General features: G+C 47.9%; 5 protein-coding genes across 5 annotated transcripts; 4 read left to right on the top strand and 1 right to left on the bottom strand.

Annotated features, from left to right (window-relative positions):
• Nucleotides 1–870: 870 nt before the first annotated feature.
• FTJAE_9213 (uncharacterized protein) lies at nt 871–1,749 on the top strand (the record flags this gene model as incomplete). Its single annotated transcript, XM_037356111.1, has 2 exons — nt 871–906; nt 961–1,749. The coding sequence occupies 2 exons, from the start codon at nt 871–873 to the stop codon at nt 1,747–1,749; spliced, it is 825 nt and encodes a 274-aa protein (XP_037203709.1).
• Nucleotides 1,750–3,682: 1,933 nt separating this feature from the next.
• FTJAE_9212 (MCH2 (monocarboxylate permease)) lies at nt 3,683–5,200 on the bottom strand (the record flags this gene model as incomplete). Its single annotated transcript, XM_037356110.1, has 1 exon — nt 3,683–5,200. The coding sequence occupies one exon, from the start codon at nt 5,198–5,200 to the stop codon at nt 3,683–3,685; it is 1,518 nt and encodes a 505-aa protein (XP_037203708.1).
• Nucleotides 5,201–6,753: 1,553 nt separating this feature from the next.
• On the top strand, nt 6,754–8,214 carry FTJAE_9211 (uncharacterized protein; the record flags this gene model as incomplete). Its single annotated transcript, XM_037356109.1, has 1 exon — nt 6,754–8,214. One exon carries the CDS (start codon nt 6,754–6,756, stop codon nt 8,212–8,214), a length of 1,461 nt encoding a protein of 486 aa, XP_037203707.1.
• Nucleotides 8,215–13,946: 5,732 nt separating this feature from the next.
• FTJAE_9210 (glyoxylate pathway regulator GPR1) lies at nt 13,947–14,896 on the top strand (the record flags this gene model as incomplete). Its single annotated transcript, XM_037356108.1, has 3 exons — nt 13,947–14,302; nt 14,354–14,749; nt 14,803–14,896. The coding sequence occupies 3 exons, from the start codon at nt 13,947–13,949 to the stop codon at nt 14,894–14,896; spliced, it is 846 nt and encodes a 281-aa protein (XP_037203706.1).
• A 1,095-nt stretch (nt 14,897–15,991) lies between these two features.
• Nucleotides 15,992–17,527, top strand: FTJAE_9209 (aromatic-amino-acid decarboxylase; the record flags this gene model as incomplete). The annotated part of the gene is made up of 1 exon (XM_037356106.1): nt 15,992–17,527. One exon carries the CDS (start codon nt 15,992–15,994, stop codon nt 17,525–17,527), a length of 1,536 nt encoding a protein of 511 aa, XP_037203705.1.
• Nucleotides 17,528–19,380: the final 1,853 nt, after the last annotated feature.

The following is a 19,380-nucleotide window of genomic DNA, read 5'->3' as shown; positions in this document are numbered from 1 at the left end:
ATTAATTCTTTTGCTTGGGAGCTTTTCTCTCACGTTCTGCGGCTGTTCGACCAAATAGGTAGGTTTTCCCCGGTCGCAACCATAACTTTCGGCCTAGGGATGATTAGCTACATCGACAGATGAAAGTCAAAACTCACCATCAAAGGCCTCTGAATTCTCCAGGATCCACATCTCCAGGCGCCAAGTACGACGCGAGGTCGTTTACAATTCCATACAAGTATTGGCGAAGCTGCAAGTTATGACGTGAGGTCAAGATCGCGAATCCTGCGGGGCCGCAGACGCGACTGGGTCAGCCTTTCGCGACGCCAGATCACGTGTCTACCTTGATCTCACTTACACAGCGTCAACTACGAGTGAACAAAGAGTTGGTGAAGTCATGGGCTTCACTGTTTCAAGGAAATTATTGAATATTGAAGTAGTTACAAATCCATCTGTGTATGCATTAGTTGGTTTATTCTTTTTGACATTCAAGCTTAAAATCACTGTAATTCCTCTTGCTCCTCGAATTGGGTCTCGTGTGTGATTCATGGTGCCATTTAGGACATCATGCAGAATCATGTCAACTTCTCTCTCAGGAGTATTGTCTGCGGCGTGAAATATATACCCCACAAGGTCCTCGCTGCAAATCCTCTTTCTCTTCCCTTCACACAACAGGCGTCCCGAACCGGCCTACAACACCACTCCTTAACCAAGCCTTCATTTACCACATTTACAAAGAAACAGAAACGTGAGTCATAATCGCTGCGATCCAAAGTGTATGCTTGCAGACTTTTATATGTCTTCGGACCCTGTCTAACTACTTGAAGATCAATATCAGAGTTATCCATCATACAAACTCGAGGAGTCATCGATGCCAACCTGAGAGTTACCATGGACGACCAAGGCGCTACTGATCAGAGTCGAAGCGTAAGTCTTAACACCTTTCACTGTATGAATCGGTGCTAATTCATGAATGTATAGCCACCTCGCAAGAGACCCAAGACAGTTCACTTTCCGGGTGAAGACTGCAATGCGGACAGTGTCCACATGCACGATACGGAGTCAAGGGAGGTTGACTACTGTGACGCGATCCGCAAAGAGTGCTCTGGTATGAATATGGATTCGAATAATCGTTTCATCTACGTTGTTCCTGAAAACGGAGCTGTGGTTTTCTTCCCGGGCATGAACCAAGCTGCAGCAACTCTCGACAAGGACTACATGGTCAAGGCATGTGAAATGGTAACATTTCAATTCGACTCAAGCCGCACTATGAGGCTGTTCTCAAAGCTTCTCAAAGCGCGCTTCGAGAACCATGGAGGCGTCGTGCCCCGAGTCCATGCGAAGATTCTTGTATTCGAAATTGGTTCTTTTCCCGAAGCACCACTTCTCAACGAATGGATCACGGTACACCACGCACATGGATCCGACACAAACGCCCATAATCACGTTAGAGACTGGGTGGCCGCCTTGCTCGATGTTTCGACTGACATGGGAATTGAGCTCCATCTCTGCCGTCCCTGGAGAGACTTTGGTTTCCTCAAAGGGGCTACAACTCCCCTACGAGACGCTGGGTATGATTTGTCGGTCACTTTGGAAGAGGTCAACTGGCTCCAAGTGCCAGACCAATTCATCAGCTTCGTGAAGGCAATGTCAGCCAGAGCGGTAACTGGAGAACCTCTGGACGATGCGAATCTCGAATTCCAGTCCAATCTAACATTGGACAATGCTAAAATTCTGGTCGGTCACGGCAGTCGTTTCATCCGTTATTGATTGTTATTTTTTTTCGCCCCGCGCGGACATCGTCCGCCTTTGCTGCCTGCCTACCTTACGCACAACACTACAGTATAATCTTTGGTTCCATGGCCGAGGGAAACCTTTTGAGGATACGGGTGCGGACAGTGACCGCTTTCCAAACCAGTTCACTTTTCTACAAACATGATGGTGGAATTTCAGTGTTGCATGGGGATATCTAGGGAGCATCACACAATAAGTTTGCTATATGATGAATCCAAATAGCTCATTAATTATTAATTGCTATGAATTGCCCAATAACTCCCCACACAAGATTCTTCCTACTCTGATCATAGGGACAATATCACTCAACGGTATCCAGACACTCAAACGGGCCACCAATACAAATGTGCCAAGTCTTTATAATGGTGTTTCTTATATTATCTGTTTGGAAGCTAAGTAAACAAGTTAAGCTACCCTTATGTTTGACTCAGGAAATGGCTTGAACGCTCAAGTTACATCATGTCCATGTGAAGGTGTGATTTGGTGCTAAAGTCAAACATACAGCAATCATGATAGTTAAAATCACTCCTAAAGTAAACATAAATGAAATATGCCATTCTCGCGAGGTCTGTTGTTGTCAAATTGTTCACCCGTCTGCGTTTCATCTCAATTATCCTCATCTCCGAACTTCCTGGCACATCAGATCGTAACGTGATCAGGTTTGGTAGCTTTGCTTCCGGTGCTTATTCGAGTCAACATTAAATACTCCTTATAGTTGTTATACTTACTAATGCGTGGTCACAGTGCAAGTGTTGCATCGGATATGGTCACAGTTCGTGCAAACGGTATGTACTGCCCAATCCCAGGTCTGAAGGCAGTGACACTAATAACGAGACGTTACACTCAACCATGGCAACTTTAAATAGAATCAGTTTGTGACTTACACATTTCCAGTAATAAGAGACTGGTTCGGGAGCCATGTTGGGCTACCTAAATATACCATCAGTATAAGTCCACGACAAGAAAAGGTTATTGATAACCTACATGTGATTTGAGTATATCGTAAATATCGGTAGTTGACTTACACCCATTTCCGAGCTCCAAAACGGGCTCGAAGCTCGAGCTTTATTCCGATGCGGCTCTGCGGTCGACTGACACACAAGGCCCGGGGTTACCGCGAAGGATGCAACCCAACGCCGGCCAGGGTACCAATGAGAAGTCCCATTTGCCCAGAAGCGTGATAGAAACGTGATAAGTTCACTTTTAGCCGGGTTCTTCATTATTAGTGCCATCTTGACGTCAGTGAATGGGGTTGGGGGCGAAACTTGGATAGTGTTGATGATGATAGGTGAAAGCAAGGGAACCTAGGATGCCAATAGAAAGAAGGCCTCGTGTTACACTAATTGAGAACATATGACTCAAGTAGAGTTTCTGGATTAATAGTTATCTGTCAATAAGGTATATCCGGGCTCCAGTGTGTCTTTAATGAGTTACATCGGGCGACTCTGACAAGGGCTGTTGAAGACACGAGACTCGAGACGGGAGCTTTGAGGGCATGCAGCAGGGGCACATGGCAGATTGGGTTCACTATAGACTAGGTGCTTTTAGTCACTTCAGATCCTCCATTATTAGAACTAGGAACTTGTGAGGCTCAAGTCGACCAAGCCCACGCACCCTGCTATCGCATGTTACCGATCGACAGTCAAAGTAGGATTGGATTCCTGGATCTGTGATGGCTAGCCAGCTCAAGTCAGTCTGTCAAGAATTTCAACTGGGCTGGTATTTTTCAATGCGTATCTCTCATTTTTATTATGTACTTATTAGCTTAAGCCGTTTCACATAGTAACAAATGCTTAACATTTGACAGTATTTGATCATAAACTCAACGCCAACGTTATCCTAAGCGCCGTATATACTTTTGCAAATAGGGACAAAAAAGCAGAGAACTTTACAGCCCAAGCACAAGCCGCTAAACCTTGCTGGGCTTATAGCATTCAGCTATCATCTTCTTTCGACCAACTCTCCTGCTCTTGATACTAATAGCACCGCTCGCTTGAGATCTAACGCGATGTATTTCCTCGGGATCGTGATTCGTAGCACGAGCAATCTCACGGAGTTCACCAATCTTCCAGCCGCGCAGGAAGAAGAGGCACAGTCCACCGGCGAGATACATCACGCCGACAAAGATTTGGGCGCCGATGTACTTACCAGTACCTGCAACAATCTGTAGAGCAATGGGTGTGCTGAACGTACAAGGCAAGCTGATGATGAGCCAAGTCAAGTTGAGAGCAGCAGGGACATCAGCGAGACCGACGACCTCGGCTGTGACTGGAGCCACTGTTGCCCAGTAGGTTCCGGCCATGCCACCTCCCACGATGGTGAAGAAGAGGAGAAGCCCATAAGACTTGGCGTTGATCCAGATAGCAAAGACGAGAATTGCAGCTAGCCAGGTTGTCCCGCAGGCCATGTTGATTCGTCCTGTACGATCACTGAAATACCCGATGAAAGGGCGGCCAGCAGCCTGACCCAGATTGAAGATGGCGCTGACCATGGCTGCTTGAGAGGCATCGAGGCCAATGAAGTTGGCATAGTTTGCCAGACTGAAGATGAGAACAACATATCCCAACATGCTGAACCACCCATAACCAAGAAGCAGGATAAACTCAGCACGTTTGAGAAGTCCGAGGTCGAAGGGTGCTTGACGAGAGCCAATGATCTTGTTACGGTCCTTGACTAGGATAGTGCAGATGATATTGACGACGAAGACAATAATTCCGAGTATTCTGTAAGCCCATGCGAGGCTGATGTTCCGGATGATAGCTCCAGCTGCCAAGGAGTATAACAAACCACCGAGACCCGAACCAGCTGCACTGATGCCGTTTGCAAGAGATCGACGAGTTGTGAACCATTGAGGAACGATACCGACGCTGGGAACAAATAGGAATCCCATTCCTAGACCAAAGCAAACACCCTGGGTGAGGAAGAGTTGATATATCTTGGTCGCAAAGCTAGCACATATCAAGCTAGCGGTTTCCAAGACAATGCCAGCGAAGAGCGTAGGTTTGGTGCCGAATTCGCGAACGCAGAGTGTAGCAAGGGGTGAGACAAGCATCGCACAAGCAATACTCAACGATCCGACAAAAGCGTAGTGAAGGGATGTTGCTCCGGGGAATGTGTTGTTTGCGATGAAGTGGGCGAGAAAGACTCCGTAACTCGAGTTGAGACCCCATGTATGGGCGTTGATAGTCGCAACACAGGCACAGCAAACCCATCCATAGCCTCCATTGGGTGGAGGAGGCGGCGCATCTGTCCTCGGGGGAAACATATCACCATTATCCTTCTCCTGGCTCGAGATTTGCAGTTGAACATCCTGGGCTGGAGCGATGACATCGCCTTCTTCGGTAGTGGTAGTGTCGAGACTCCTCCGAGCCGAACCCGTCTCCGGCTCCGGGGACCGGGAGGTCTTTTTCTCGTCGTTGTCTCCCATTTTTCAGGGCAATTGGGAGGAAAGACGAAGGGAAGAAGATGGAGGAGTCATGATTTTAGTAAGAAAAAAATGGACAAAAAGGGATCAAGTGCTTCTTTACTATGACCCCGGCTTAGAGGGACCTTTACCTTAGACTAGGGCATCTCCGACAACCGGAAATGTCGTCCGGGGATAAGACGGGTCCAGTTTTGATGCGTCTTGCTTCGGTTGGCGGCGCAGAACCACGCGGGGCGTTAAGCCATCTCTGTATGTCTCGCTAGGGTCTTGTTGTGCTGACGATACTGTAATTGGATGATATATCTTATAAACATGGCCAAGATCCAATGACGCTGTCTACTCACTGCACCAACACGAGTCTCCCTTTGGCTTCCGTATACAGGCAACAGACGGTCATAACATACAACCAAGGGGAATAAGATTCGAGCCTGGAGATAAAGCGGGGGTGAACTTGTGAAGCATCCAATCCAATCTCAGCCGATCTGATAGGCTATCGCCCGCATTCGCTCGCTCCCACTTCCGCCCGCCTTTTCCTTTCTTGTTGCTCTCCTTGTGACCTTTCGTGGGGTAATGCACGTACATTATTTGACACCAAAGCCCGGCATTTCATGTCGGTGAATAGCAGGTGTCGTCTTTTCTGCTTATAAATGCAACATGGTTTGTCATAATATGTGTCAAATCACGGCGCCAAGCTCCAGCACTGTTCGTCTAATATGCCGAGGTTTACGGAGTTGCCCCTCCCGGACTGTTCAATGGGAATAACGCGTTGTCATAGAAAGGGCGTTCATTTGTTATTCTGATCCGGGTTAATGTTCTGATATGCAAGTCAGGTGAGCTAGACAGTACAGAGAGAATACCCCATGGCAAGTCGTTGTCTTTCTGCAGATAATTTCATGGGTCTGTCATTACATGCTAACCTAGGATATTAATTGAATGCTCAGACTTCATTCTATGATTACTTCGAGTAAGTTCATCACAAATCAGTAGCATTCTTCTCACATTGTCCTTGAGCTCCGAGAGCATGTTCCTCCTTTCGAATTTTGATGCGAACAAACATCACCCGTCTCCCCCGGTTAACCTATACCACTCAGCATTTGTGACCGAACATTCAGCGTTCCTGGATGATACACTACTTATGAACGATTCCCTTCCTGTCCAATGGAATGAACATCCCAAAATTATGAGAGAGGTCAGTGAACGGGTTAATTACAAAAACTCACAGCTTGGCATCAGCCCAATCGCTTGTTCAAGATACACCAGGAGAAACAATACACAAGATGATCAACTCAACGTTCCCCACGAACGCGACTTTTCGACTGTTACTGGGAATGAGGACCGAGATTGGTTGCACAAAGGCCTGCTTCAACTCAGAACAATTGCCCAAGACAGAATAAGGTCCTTGTTGTGAACAATTGGATTCTAAGATATATAATACAAAGCCTCACCAAGCTCTGAAACGAGCCTAACTCTCCATTCAGCACGGATTCTTTCATCAAGCACAGCCTAGCCTGCTCCTTCGGCTCGAAAAAGAGAAGAAACAACTTGCGCCGCTAATAATGGGGTTCAATCTTCAAGCCGCTGGTCCAGGGGCGATTGTCTCTATTGTCCTTCTCAGTATTATCATCGCCATCCGCATAACTGGATTCGCCGTACTACAGTACGGTCGTTGGAAGTATTTTCACTTCAACGGGCGTTTCAACGGGTCGAAGGAGATTTCCGTTATCTTAACGATTCGCGATTCTAAAGACCCGAATCTGAAGGACTATATTCGGAGTATCCTCGTTAACAAGCCCGAGTATCTCTACATTACCACTCCCAACCGAAAGGCTCAGCACCGGGTAGACGGTGAGTTGAAAGGTTTGAGGTTTGCATTCTCTGATACAAAGATTAGTGTTGGTGCTGTCAACGAGCCGAATAGACGTCGCGAGATCGCCCATGCTTTGGCCTCGGTCGGCACTCCGTTTACGGCTCTGACTGATCAGGGAGTTCACTGGCCTGAGGGATTCCTCAAGTCCGCAATGCTCCCCTTTGCAAGTCATCGTGTTGGCTGCGTCACTGTTCCGATGATGGCGCGTAAGCGAGATGGAATCTGGGGGGCATTCTCGACGTGTCTGATCTCCTGTTACTACAGCCTCGTGGCGGAGAGGAATAGGGCTCTCAACGCTCTCGATGGCTCTGTGGTTTTCCAAGGCTCGCCTATCTTGTTCCGCACCAAGTTGGTTGCCCAGCCGAGATTCAAGCAGCAGTTCGAGGTCGATCCGTGTTTGAACCGCCGGCATGGTGTCCATAAAGCAGATGAGTATCTATTCTTCAATCGGTACTTCCTTCAGGAAGAGGCACCGCATGAAGAACCTTGTGCTGTTGTTTTTCAAGACATACCGGAAGCTACCGTTCGTGTGGACCGCGGATCTATCGCCGAATTCATTAGGGAGTATCTGCAGATGACCCGGAACCTTTGGCGCCTAAGCCGTGTCATGATCCGTCGGAACGAGCGAATTCAATACCCCATTGCCTTTTTCCTGACGCATCTCGTCAGTTTTGTATCGTTTCCTCTGATGTATGAGATTCTCTTTATTCTTCTCGTACACTTCACGATGCATCTTGGCGACGACGAGTGGGTGGCTTGGGACATATTTGCATATTCATTAATGGTCTTCCTGACTGTTGTGGGGATCCGGATAATCAGACGTTTGGTTGCAGGCGGCGGCTACGGCTTTAGCAAAGGGACACCTACCTTGGCTGTTATGGTAGGTTACCCAGTCTACTATGTCCTTGGGATCTTCAGGCTTGTGGCATTGGCCACCGCATGGAAGGCTGATGTCGAACTGATAACTGAAGACGAAATCAAAGTGCGAGTGGGCGACCCCGAGGCTCTGCGGTATTCCGTCAACGGCGCTGAGGAGGCTCGGGCAGAGATCGATGAACCGCCGTGGATCTCAAACTGTATGGAGTTGGAGAGACCACGGCGTCCGCTTCGACCACTTCCCGACTTCCCTCTGTATGTCATTGCAGAATAGGTGAAGGCAAGTAATGGCAAGTGTTCTGGAGTCCAGCTGTGACATTGGGATAGGACGTGAAAGTTCACGTCGTCCTATCGAGAACTAGGTAGTTGAATGGGAGTTAGAAAGTTGATGTCGAACGAAGGTAAGTATTTTTCTCTGTACTAATAAAGTTGTATTCGAAAGCCCATTGACTTGTGTAACTTAGTCACTTGGATCCTCATTGGGATAGAAAACTGTGATATATAAAAATGATTAAATAAGAGCGTAATAAAAATTTGTCTCTCAAGTTATAATAAACACGATATTTATATTCTGTGTCCCAGTTTCACTCATTATGGTAGTACACACGACTGCTTCAAGCTAGGAAACCCCCGACCACGCAGTTAATTCGCAACATTAAGTGGAGTTCAGATACAGTGGCAAATTTTGAAAATAGAGTTAAGATCTTGATCTCCCGAAAACATGTCTTCAGATTCAGTCTGGGGAATGTCTGTGGGGATACCCTCATGGGCCCGTCTGTGCTATGTATAGGGATGAATCCCCAGCTATAGAAAGAGTGGTGTGATTGCGGAACCGAAGCGACTGTTACATCATTGCAATCAGAAACCAATTGTCAGATTCTGGGGTTCTCCAGTTTGTAGATCGAGGCGGCAATGCCGTGAACTATTGGGAGTGTCATTAGGGTACTTGAGTATAACAAACTCTTCAGTTACGATGTTCTACATATGGTATTTCTTTATCATTAGTTACACAAATTCGGAGGGGTAATGCTTTGGTCTACAAGCCGTTTTTAATAATAAGTGTATAGAGTCTTTGGAGTCTATCATAAGATGTGAGAAACTCACCCCCTGCGAGAGATACAGCGTCGCCATATTATCCTGGCTTGATCATAGCACTATAGAGACCGTCTTTTTCGAAGCATTTCCAGACAATTGATGGTCTCCATGACCCATACGCCTCAGGACTGTCTGTACCAGACGAAAGATTCCCATGTGGCGACACTTTACCCCCAACACCAGAAACAGTCTGGGCTATGGTACACAGAGACTCATCAAGCTGTTATGGGGAGTATTTACCCGACTGGAAGGATAATGGATCTTACTGCCTTTCCTAGAACTTTGTGACAATGTAAACATACCACACAAATATGCATGAGTGATCTGTTCTGTGTTGAACATCGACTGGGGTTTACGCTCTTTATTGTGAGGCCTCACTCAGGACAGTAAGACCACCCATACAACAGCACTCATACCACAGCATCGAGGAGTTGGCTAGGAGGTCTCTTCGCTTGTGCCTCGCGCTCGCGAGATTGGCCTCCCCCGAGCCTGCCGGACAACCTCCTATCGCTTTGACAGAGGCATCTTTTACCGACTTCAGAGAGTTGACTTTAGTGGAAGCAGAACCGAGGTTATGGCGACCAGATGATGAATGTGCTATTCGGTATCCTCGAGTTACGTTGCATCGTGAGAGTAAAGGTTCTCAACAAATATCACCAACCGCCATCCGGAGGAAGGGAAGTTGCTCAAAAGGGAGTGAAAACTCTTTCATCTCGAGTCATTCTCCATCGTGGAGTACAACACAACCGAGGATAACTAACATACGACACATCGTTTATACAAGTATCCATTCATTGAATATCTGCCTGGCGTTCAAACTTCAGGGGTAGCAGTTACAGTGGAAACACAGAGGGATATTTAGCACCAATGATCACCAACAGTCGACACTCAGCCTCTGGCTCAGGAGGGCATTGACGCATGCGACCCTCAGATTGGACACGGATGTTGAAATCCGATGTGCGCTCAAGTGACTGTAACAAACCATGAGCGGCCGTAGTTGCCGTTCAAGACCCTTTTGTCATTTGATGTGCGGCAGCAGATCAGATCCTTGTCTAGCTGGCTTGGCCTCTCGCGGCTCTTGAGGTCTTGGCTGGCGTAAATGTGGCCTGTGCGTGTTTGTGTCAGAGCCAGGTTTACTTGTATTGGAGAAGGGTGAGGCGGGAATAGGTGACTGATTGTGTTTGCCCTGTTTTGCAGCAGAACCTTCGTTCTGGGTTTACACTTCGGATCCGCAATCTGTATTTGTCTAACAAAGGGTAGCAATGGTGACACTTCAGGGTAATAAAGATGCTTCGGGGTCTCGGACAGAGCGCGAAAGATGATATTTCCGCAGGCGGAATTTGGAGGTGGCGAGACAGGGCCAGAGGCAGTGGGAGACAGCGGATCCTCACTCATACGATCAAGGATGACAGTGGAACCCGTCAGGTTATGATGATGGGAGGGGCAAATTTTGGAGACTCTTTGTTTTTTCTCCATTCTTGATCAGTGGTGATTCTACGGTGAAGACAAAGCGAGATTGGAGTGATCGTCTACATAAAATGAGAATATTTAGGGAGAGGCTGATGATCAATAGGTATCGATGATACGGGGATAAGAGAAGACTGCTACACTTTGTGAGGAATTGGAGGAGGTTCAGCAGCCGTGGCGTCATCGCTTTCAGTTCCTGCAACACACTCAATCCCCTGAAGTCGAGGACGCCACCTCACCAGGAAGATCCCTGCACCTGATTGCTTCTGGAAAAAACTGCCTGAGGTCTCTCTTTTGCTGCAGAAGGACGTCAACTGAGTCATATATTCTTCAAAAAAGGAATATGTCAGCATATCACGACTCATAATACTCATTCATCATCAGTACCAATCTCTCTGTCCCTCTGTCCATCTCTCACACACAGTCGTACAGTAACCGAACGTCACTTCGGTTACTCCAAAAGAGCCGCCCAGCCAAACCCTGCAACAAAGCGGAAGCGCTATCAGTACCCCTGAACAAAAAACAGGAGGCTCAAAAAAACAATGGATTCTAATTTGGGCGCATCGATCATTCGATGTGATAACAGTATCCGTCTTGTAGCCGACTGACAACCGAGGATAAAGTGCTAGCTAAATTTCCTCATTAACCAGACATTCCCGGGAACTCTGAGGAATTAGACTCGTAGAGTAAACGGCCCTTTTCCTGGCCATCTCTCGTGTTCTTGTTGGGAAATGTTGTGTTCTTTCATCGGAGGATGAGCCCTTGGGAGACGACTGCCGACGTTATTTAGCTTGGCTGGGCAACCCTTTGTTAAGATTGGGGGTGCATTCTGCTGTGTGCAAGCCATGCAGATACAGTTTGTGGTTGGGGTCCGGTCTAGCAGTTGAATTGAGTTGGAGTAGGGCGAGAGGAGGGAGTGCATCTTTTCACGATGCATCGAGTCTTGGCTCATTAACTCGCTATTCCCGCCTCATCTCTCTTCTCCAAATTCCTTTCGCTGAGGAGAACCCTACCACTCACCTCCTCGCTCAGGCCTTTTTTTTTTTTTTTTTTGGAGAACAAGTTTAGACTTGGCAGTTGTCATAACGAAACGCTGCTGTATCCTTTTCTATGTCACGGTGATTTCATGATCGTAGTTCTCACTCTTGGCTCTTTGTTCATTCGAGCCAACGCTTCCTCTCCAGCTGCACAACTGCATAATGATCACTGCCCCTCTGCATACAACCGAGGACTGCCTGCACCGTGCTCTGAATACATACACGGATAAGTCGGCGTCAGATAAAATGGGTCTTTTGCCTCTCTTTCTCAAAATCAGTGACGAAAGTGATGCTGCTCAGGCCCACCTTCGGCCATCGTCCAGAGGTTCTTCTCCTCATTGTTTATCTCGACGAGATTCTGGGGAAATAAATCGGGATCTTGGACCCCAGAGTCTGCCCCAGATTGTTTAATTCAAGTTTAAATCTCCAGATTTCTGTGGTGGTGGTGTTGTTGTCGCCGTCGTTTTCTGGTTGAAGACTTTTGGGCTCCAAGTTGGTGATGCTGTCATGGGCGTGCACCAGCTTGATCAACTCACACCCCTGCTAGATTTCTCCAATTCTTAATGAGCATACCCCCTCACATCCCACGCCTTGGCCTCTTTTTTCCTCTGTTGCATCTCGGCTGCAGCCGTCGGAGGAAAAAATACATCAGCCTCCTTAGCTGTGTGTGTCGACTGTAGTGTGTGTGCCCCTGCCACTAAGCGTCCAACATTGCCGACCCTCCCACTTGAACCAGACTTTGCATCATGGTCTCTCGACTAAATTCTTTAGCAAAATCACCACGTGCCTCGAAATACTAATTTCTTGGAAAATATGGACCTAGTAGCGAGATCTTTGCTGGTTTGTAAGGCAGATCACCAGTGCTATGTGGGCGCCAGGTGGGCTTTGCGCGTGGCTCTCCACGTTTTCACCGCGAGGCGGCGACTTGGTTGATCGCCCTGACTTTTGAGCGTAATGAGCTTTGGGTTTTTTACTTTAATATTGAGGTTGTTTCAATGAGATTGGGGTTTTGAGATGTATGGGTTGCGGAGGGGAGTCTCCGGCTATAATGATTGGTGTGTTAATCGTCTAACAGACGGTTTGCAGTGAAGACTCTAATCAATGTTTTTTCGTAACAAACTTGGCTATGAAATATCAACAATGAAGTCTAGTAAGTCTTGGTTTATGGTAGTCACGAAAATATGTAGACCTGCAGTCGTGTATAGCTCAGGCCAGAGTTCACGATCTTGATGATTGATCGACTGATGATCTTCAGCTTCGACTTCATCCACACGATCTTCCTTAACCTCTGCCGACATCAACTCCCGAGTCTCTCTTGTTGCCTGCAATCTTTAGTCAAACGTACTCCGTATTTCTCTCACAAGTCATCTTCTCCGCAAAGTCGAGGGATAACCCCAGCATCACCGGATCTTAGATGTATGTACCTTGTACTAGGGCCAACATGCTGCATATCATGCTATGTAATCCGCAATACGCGTCTGTTCACACGCTGAAACGTCTGGAAGTCAAAGACCGACGGCATCTTTTCCCGATTACTCTTTGGCCGTGCGAGCAGATCATTCAGTTTTCTCCTCATGTCTTCCCCACAATGTGATTGTGTTCCCCGCGGGTTGTGATGTTCTCCGGATTGTTGGGGTTTGCGTTTGGGTGTTTTTGATGTTGATGAGGGTCCTTTGTCTGTATGGACAGCCAATTAGAACCTTCGAAGGGTGGTTTCTCCTTTCTTTGTTGTTTTCGTTTGGCTTTACTGGAAAGATATGATTTTGTTGTCAGGAGAGGAAGATGTCATGAGGTGGACAATCCGGGCCGTTGAGCCTTGCCATGTCACCCTCATGGACTTGCAGTCACCACCACGATAATAAATGTGTTCTTATTAAACATTCATTGTCTATCTATTTGATAGTAACTAAACATATTCGTCATCTTTTGCCCAATTGATACACCTGATGTGCCCCCCCCAAAATCTGCAGCTGTTGTTGATCTTGCACCCCCATTCTAGACCCTTTCGACCCCAAAAAACCGACACTGGTCAGAGAGTCAGAGAGCATTTTCTTTCTCCACGCCCACGCCCTCGTCGTCGTCGGGGCACTCCACCGTCACTCCACCTACGTACCCATATCACTCCACAGCACGTTCTCTGCTCTGCCTCCCCGTCTTCAGAACCTAATTTGATATCCATTCTCTCTTCAATTCCCGTGTTGAGTCTCTTGCCCTGGTCTAGTCTGTCCTGCTTTATAAATCTGTCTTGTCTCCCGTTGCCACTTTCGATCTCGTTGTTTTTCTTGCTATTCATCCCATCTCATCTCATGCTTGGTCCTTTGTAGACCGTCATACTATTTCTTGTCGATACATCACTTATAGAACATCATCACTTGGATTTCAGTAGTCCACATCAACAAACACCACAATGGCTCAACCAATGCCCGATTACCAACAACAATTTTCCAACGAGTCTCCTCACGACTCTGACAAGACTCTGGAGCGTCAGACAACTGCTGCCCATCAACAAGCTCATCCTCATCTCTATGCCCATCCCTCAAATATCCATCCCGCTTTCGGCGGTGCCCTGCAACCAGGTCTCTGGAAGCCCGTTGAGCACCGCAAGTTCGCCAACCCGGCTCCTCTAGGACTGTGCGCTTTCGCTCTCACAACCTTTGTCCTATCATGCATCAACATGCACGTCCGTGGTGAATCTTCACCTGCTATTGCTATTCCTGTGGCCTTTGGCTATGGTGGTCTTGTTCAGCTATGCGCTGGCATGTGGTATGTTGTACTTTACACTCAACTTATACACCTTATCTAACATGTACCCAGGGAAATGGCTGTTGGAAACACATTCGGTGCTACCGCCCTATCATCATATGGAGGCTTCTGGATCGCCTATGGTCTTCTCTTGACACCAACATGGAACGTCCTCGGCGCCGATGGTCCTTACGAGGGTGATACTGGTTCGGTCATGGGCTTCTTCCTTACCGGCTGGTGGATCTTCACAACACTTCTCCTCATCTGCACCCTCAAGTCCACCGTCGCCTTCTTCTCTCTCTTCTTCTTCCTCGACATCTGCTTCCTCTTGCTTGCATGCGAGAACTATGCCCACGACTTGGGCAACCACAGTGCTCAGCTTGCTCTTCAAAAGGCAGCTGGATTGTTTGGATTCTTGGCTGCGTTCATGGCCTGGTACAATGCCCTCGCAGGTCTCCAAGACAGCAGGTATGTTTCACCAACTCACCCTACAATAGTATACATCGCTAACAATCCATCAGCAACTCCTTCTTCCAGGTTCCCGTCATCCACTTCCCCTGGTCCGATGAGGGTCGGGCACACCGTCACCACAAGGCCGAGCAAAACCTTGCTTAGACGTGCATCGATGAAGTTTTTCTGCATTTTACGCGTTACGACTTGGATTCTTATAAAATAGGGTGTATACGTTCTCAATCCAGGCGAACATGTGGTCTGAGACCGCTGCATTGAAGGAGTTTTAGAAGGTCATTCGCTGTACCGGCCAGCGATCGTTGGCTTTTGCATTTACAACCGCCGCTGAAGCATCGCGGCTCATTAGATGGTGGTTAGCATGACATATAATAAGCTTGGTACTGTACATATGGAAAAATGGGGAACCCCATGATCAAAGTTCTGAAGTTGATTAGTACACCCGTGATTGATTTGCCGATTCTGAGATCAATACAGGTAGCAGAGCGGATGAACACCAACGCCGGCTTCTTTAAACATTTCTTTTAGATGACCGGCTATGCCTTCCGAGGCGCACTAGAATCTCGGTCACAGTCACAATCGTCATTTAGATCATGGTTCCTGCAGGGTCATCGTGCAGGCCGATGCTGGTGTTGACGCCAATGCCGAGCTCACGCCACCTGGTGACAGCCACAAGGCACAACGGGGCACCGCATTCATTGAACAGATCCTCCAACGATATGCTTTCTTTGTAATGATCTCCTTAACGTGATACGGAAAGTATCGTCTATTGCCCGCTGCATCGGTATTTCATCATCCCGTCATCCCGAAAGGTGGGGCCGCCCTCCTCCGGAAAACCGGGACCGGCCGATCGGGACCACGACCGAGAATCGGGAAAAAGCAAGAGCAATCAATTATCGATCTTGAATCTCCTAATCTCTAAACCCATTCACGTCTGCCGAGATCTTCGGCATATTACGACCACATCATGCGTCGTAACATCTTCAAACCCCTTTTCCCTTCTAGACCGGAGAAGCTTCATTCTCACGCATCATACGATGCAACAGAATCACCTGATGGGCCGTGAGCCACGACCACAACAGTCCACCATGATCCAACACCTCACGCTGAGCAATCAAAACCATCATTGCAGCTGCAACCAACTCACTCTGTTGTATTGTACTGTATGTATAAATCGCCGATACCGCCCATGAGTGCCGCCCCTGCAATAATAACCTAATGCCTCGCATCCTTCGCCGGACCATGAGCAGGCCGCAGATCCTGTTCCTTTCATGCATTGGCTTCGCAGTCGCACTTACTGCTATGCTCTACGGAAACATCATTAAACCTTCGACTGTAACTTCTGTTTTCTCAAAGACCATGTCCACGCGTCCCGTCGTCGTCGTCGGCTCCGGCCTCGCTGGTTTATCAGCATCGTATGAGGCTCTTCAGCGCGGGGCTCCATCGGTTCATCTTCTTGATCGCGCCCCTAAGCCTGGCGGTAACAGCATCAAGGCTTCGTCGGGTATCAATGGTGCGGGCACCAAGTACCAACGCGCTGCTGGCGTGGAGAGCGATACACTTTTCTACAGCGACTCTGTCAAATCGGCTGGGTCACGGTTCCATCTTGCACAACCTCCTGTAGATCGTGAGGCACTCATCACAAAACTCACTACCGAATCAGCAGCCGCAGTCAACTGGCTTGTTGATGAGATGGGTGTAGATCTCAGCGTCGTGGCACCCCTAGGAGGCCACAGCGTTGCTCGCACTCACCGCGGCGCTGGGAAGACACCGCCCGGAGCCGCCATCATTATCGCTTTACTCAGCAAACTCAAAGAGAATGGGAAGTTCTCTATTACCAACCTTGCTGAAGTCAAGGCACTACTTAAGGAGGGAAACACCGTCAAGGGTGTCGAGTACGAATTTGAAGGGAAGAAGCATAACCTTGAGGGATCAGTCTTGTTCGCCAGTGGTGGTTTCGCTGGAGATGCTACAGGTCTTCTGGCACGTTATCGCCCTGACCTCAAGGGCATACCTTCAACGAACGAGGAGAGGCCGGGATCTCATGATATTCTCACCGCTGTTGGAGCTGAGCTATTAGACATGGACAGTGTGCAAATTCATCCAACAGGTTTCGTTGATCCTGCGACGCCCAACTCCATGCTCAAGTTTCTCGCGGCCGAGATGCTCCGTGGTGAAGGCGGTATTCTCCTTTCGCCTGATGGTTCTCGCTTCGTTAACGAGATGAATACTCGTGAGCATGTCAGCAACGCTATTATGAAGCTACCAACTGCCACCGATGGCGATGGCGTTATCAAGCAATGGGATATTACTATTCTTCTTGACCCCGGTGCCTCTGCTGCATCGGCTAACCATATTGGCTTCTATGAATGGAAGGGCCTTCTCAAGAAGGTCAAGGTGAGCGATCTCAAGCCCGCTCAGATAGCCGCTGTGGATAAATATGCCAAGGCTGTCGCTGAGGACATAGATGATGAGTTTGGCCGTAAGCAGCGGGGACGCTGGACACTCAAGGCTGGAGAGGAAAATCGCGATGAGGATATCTATATCGGTCGAGTAACGCCCATCACACATTTCACTATGGGAGGAGTCGCCATTGATGAGAAGGCCCGTGTATTGACGAAGAGTGATGACAAGCTTGTACCTATTCCTGGCCTTTTTGCTGCTGGTGAGATTACAGGAGGGATTCATGGAGATAATCGCCTGGGAGGATCTTCCCTGTTGGAGTGTGTTGTGTATGGAAGGACGGCTGGTGCTGAGGTTGTTGGCTCGGCTCAGTGAGATGGCCACTGGTTGTCCTGCCTATTCAACTCACAGATGTGAGGTGCGATTAAATTTGAAGCTTATTTTAGGATAATCAAGTTGTTTTCTCGTTTTATATCAGTCCTTACATGAGTGCTCACATCGTGAACCGTGATATTGTGCATATTTCAGTATCTAGAGATTTGCAATTATGCAATGAGAACCTGGAATGGCTTAATTGCAGTACCACGACCTATCACAGGTCCTATTGGGATTGTATGTAGGCAGTTGTCCACCAACTATGTCCCAACAGCCTTTACCGCAGCAGTTCCTATCTTTACTATCTCCCACCATAAAATAAACACTTCGCTGAGAAGATACCGTACCTAGACAGATATGAAGACCAAGAAGAGCACGACAACCTTGTGTGGGCCAAGAGCGATGAAGATTCTGAGGCAGCCTCACGTCCTAGATCCAGACACACCCAACTACACTCTAGGGAGCATCTGAAAAAAGTAGCCCACTGCTTGCTGAAATTGTCTTAGCTGACTTTCCCGAGGATCGGATCTTTACTTCAGACTAGCAAAGATAAGTACGAAGTAGCCGGTCGTCCAGTCACTCTCAACATGACCGAAATGGTTCGACTCGCAAACATACCACGAAGTATCTTGCCTCCAGAGAGCCAGAAAGACAGAGTTGCGGATGAGTGGTATACTGTCCTGGCGGAGATGCATGTTGCACAACTCGTATTTCAGCATCACGACCTCGTGACTTCTGAAGACGACTGCCGGAATAAATATGTATCGCCTCAAATATTTCGCGGACTGGCCAGACATGGCAAGTTGCCGAGCTTCGTGTTTTCTGAAGATACTTGGTCATCAGTCATCTCGGATTTTGCCAGAAACACTATCGCCATGCCCTTCTAACTCTGGCCCTTTCCGGCTACTGGGCGATGACTTTCGCGCAGGTAACATCCTGTTCAATTAGTCGAATCATATAGTTGCTCTAATTGACTAGGAGTATATATATGCTGGGCCAGCGCAATTTGTTCTTGACCCGCCATGGTTGTTGCTACTTGAGACCGCAGAAATGTGGTCACCAGATCTCGAGGACTGGACGCGAACCTACCAGTCTCGTTTGGGCATTTGGCTTTCTGGCTATGGAGTCGCAGAAGTCAGCATGGGCACATCAGCCTATAACACTTTCCCAGTGCCCTTATCTACGTATATGCGCGAAAGTTGGCAAACAGGGCCTGTCTTTCTAAGCTATGCGGCTCGTAAGAGCTGGGCATTTGACTCTATATACTGGAACTTTCTAGATGAGAGGTTTTTTTGGTGATTGGGATCCTGGAATGGTGAAAGGCGATCTCTGTAAGACACGGATTGACTTGTTGAGTGATTGTGAGAGAGCTGTCATGGAGCCCTTTGTACAGAGGAAGATGGCTGAGGGTAAGGAAAGGCGTATCGTCTATTGGGATGAGACTGAGGCAAAGAAGCAATTTTCTGAGCTTCTGTTCAACTAGTTGGTTTACCCTACAAGTCAGGGAAGCTCACTACAGGTAAGGAAGCCATCCTGCGGGTGCCATAAGAGCTGAGACTTTCCATGGTGCACACTAAGTCTATCATGAACTATCCTAAGACATCTTAGTATTATCTAGGGCTTAGTCTAGGGGGATTGTCCTAAGTATCTTGCGCTTGGCGTTCGACTCTATGTTTACAGTGGACTTAGTAGGACTCCATAGTGGAAACAGACTGAACAAAGTCAGCGATGTTACACAGTGCTAAAGATTCTTACAGCCAGTGTCCATTTAAAGGTTGGTCTGATACATCTCAACCCAGTTATTACATCCTTCGTCCTTTCGAAACTCTTTGTCAATCATGACGTTCAAATAC

This window comes from Fusarium tjaetaba (genome assembly GCF_013396195.1).
Source record: "Fusarium tjaetaba strain NRRL 66243 chromosome Unknown NRRL66243_c0000209, whole genome shotgun sequence".
Lineage (NCBI taxonomy): Eukaryota > Fungi > Ascomycota > Sordariomycetes > Hypocreales > Nectriaceae > Fusarium > Fusarium tjaetaba.
Note: the sequence above shows the minus strand (reverse complement) of the source record. Positions and strands in the feature narration are given on the sequence as shown.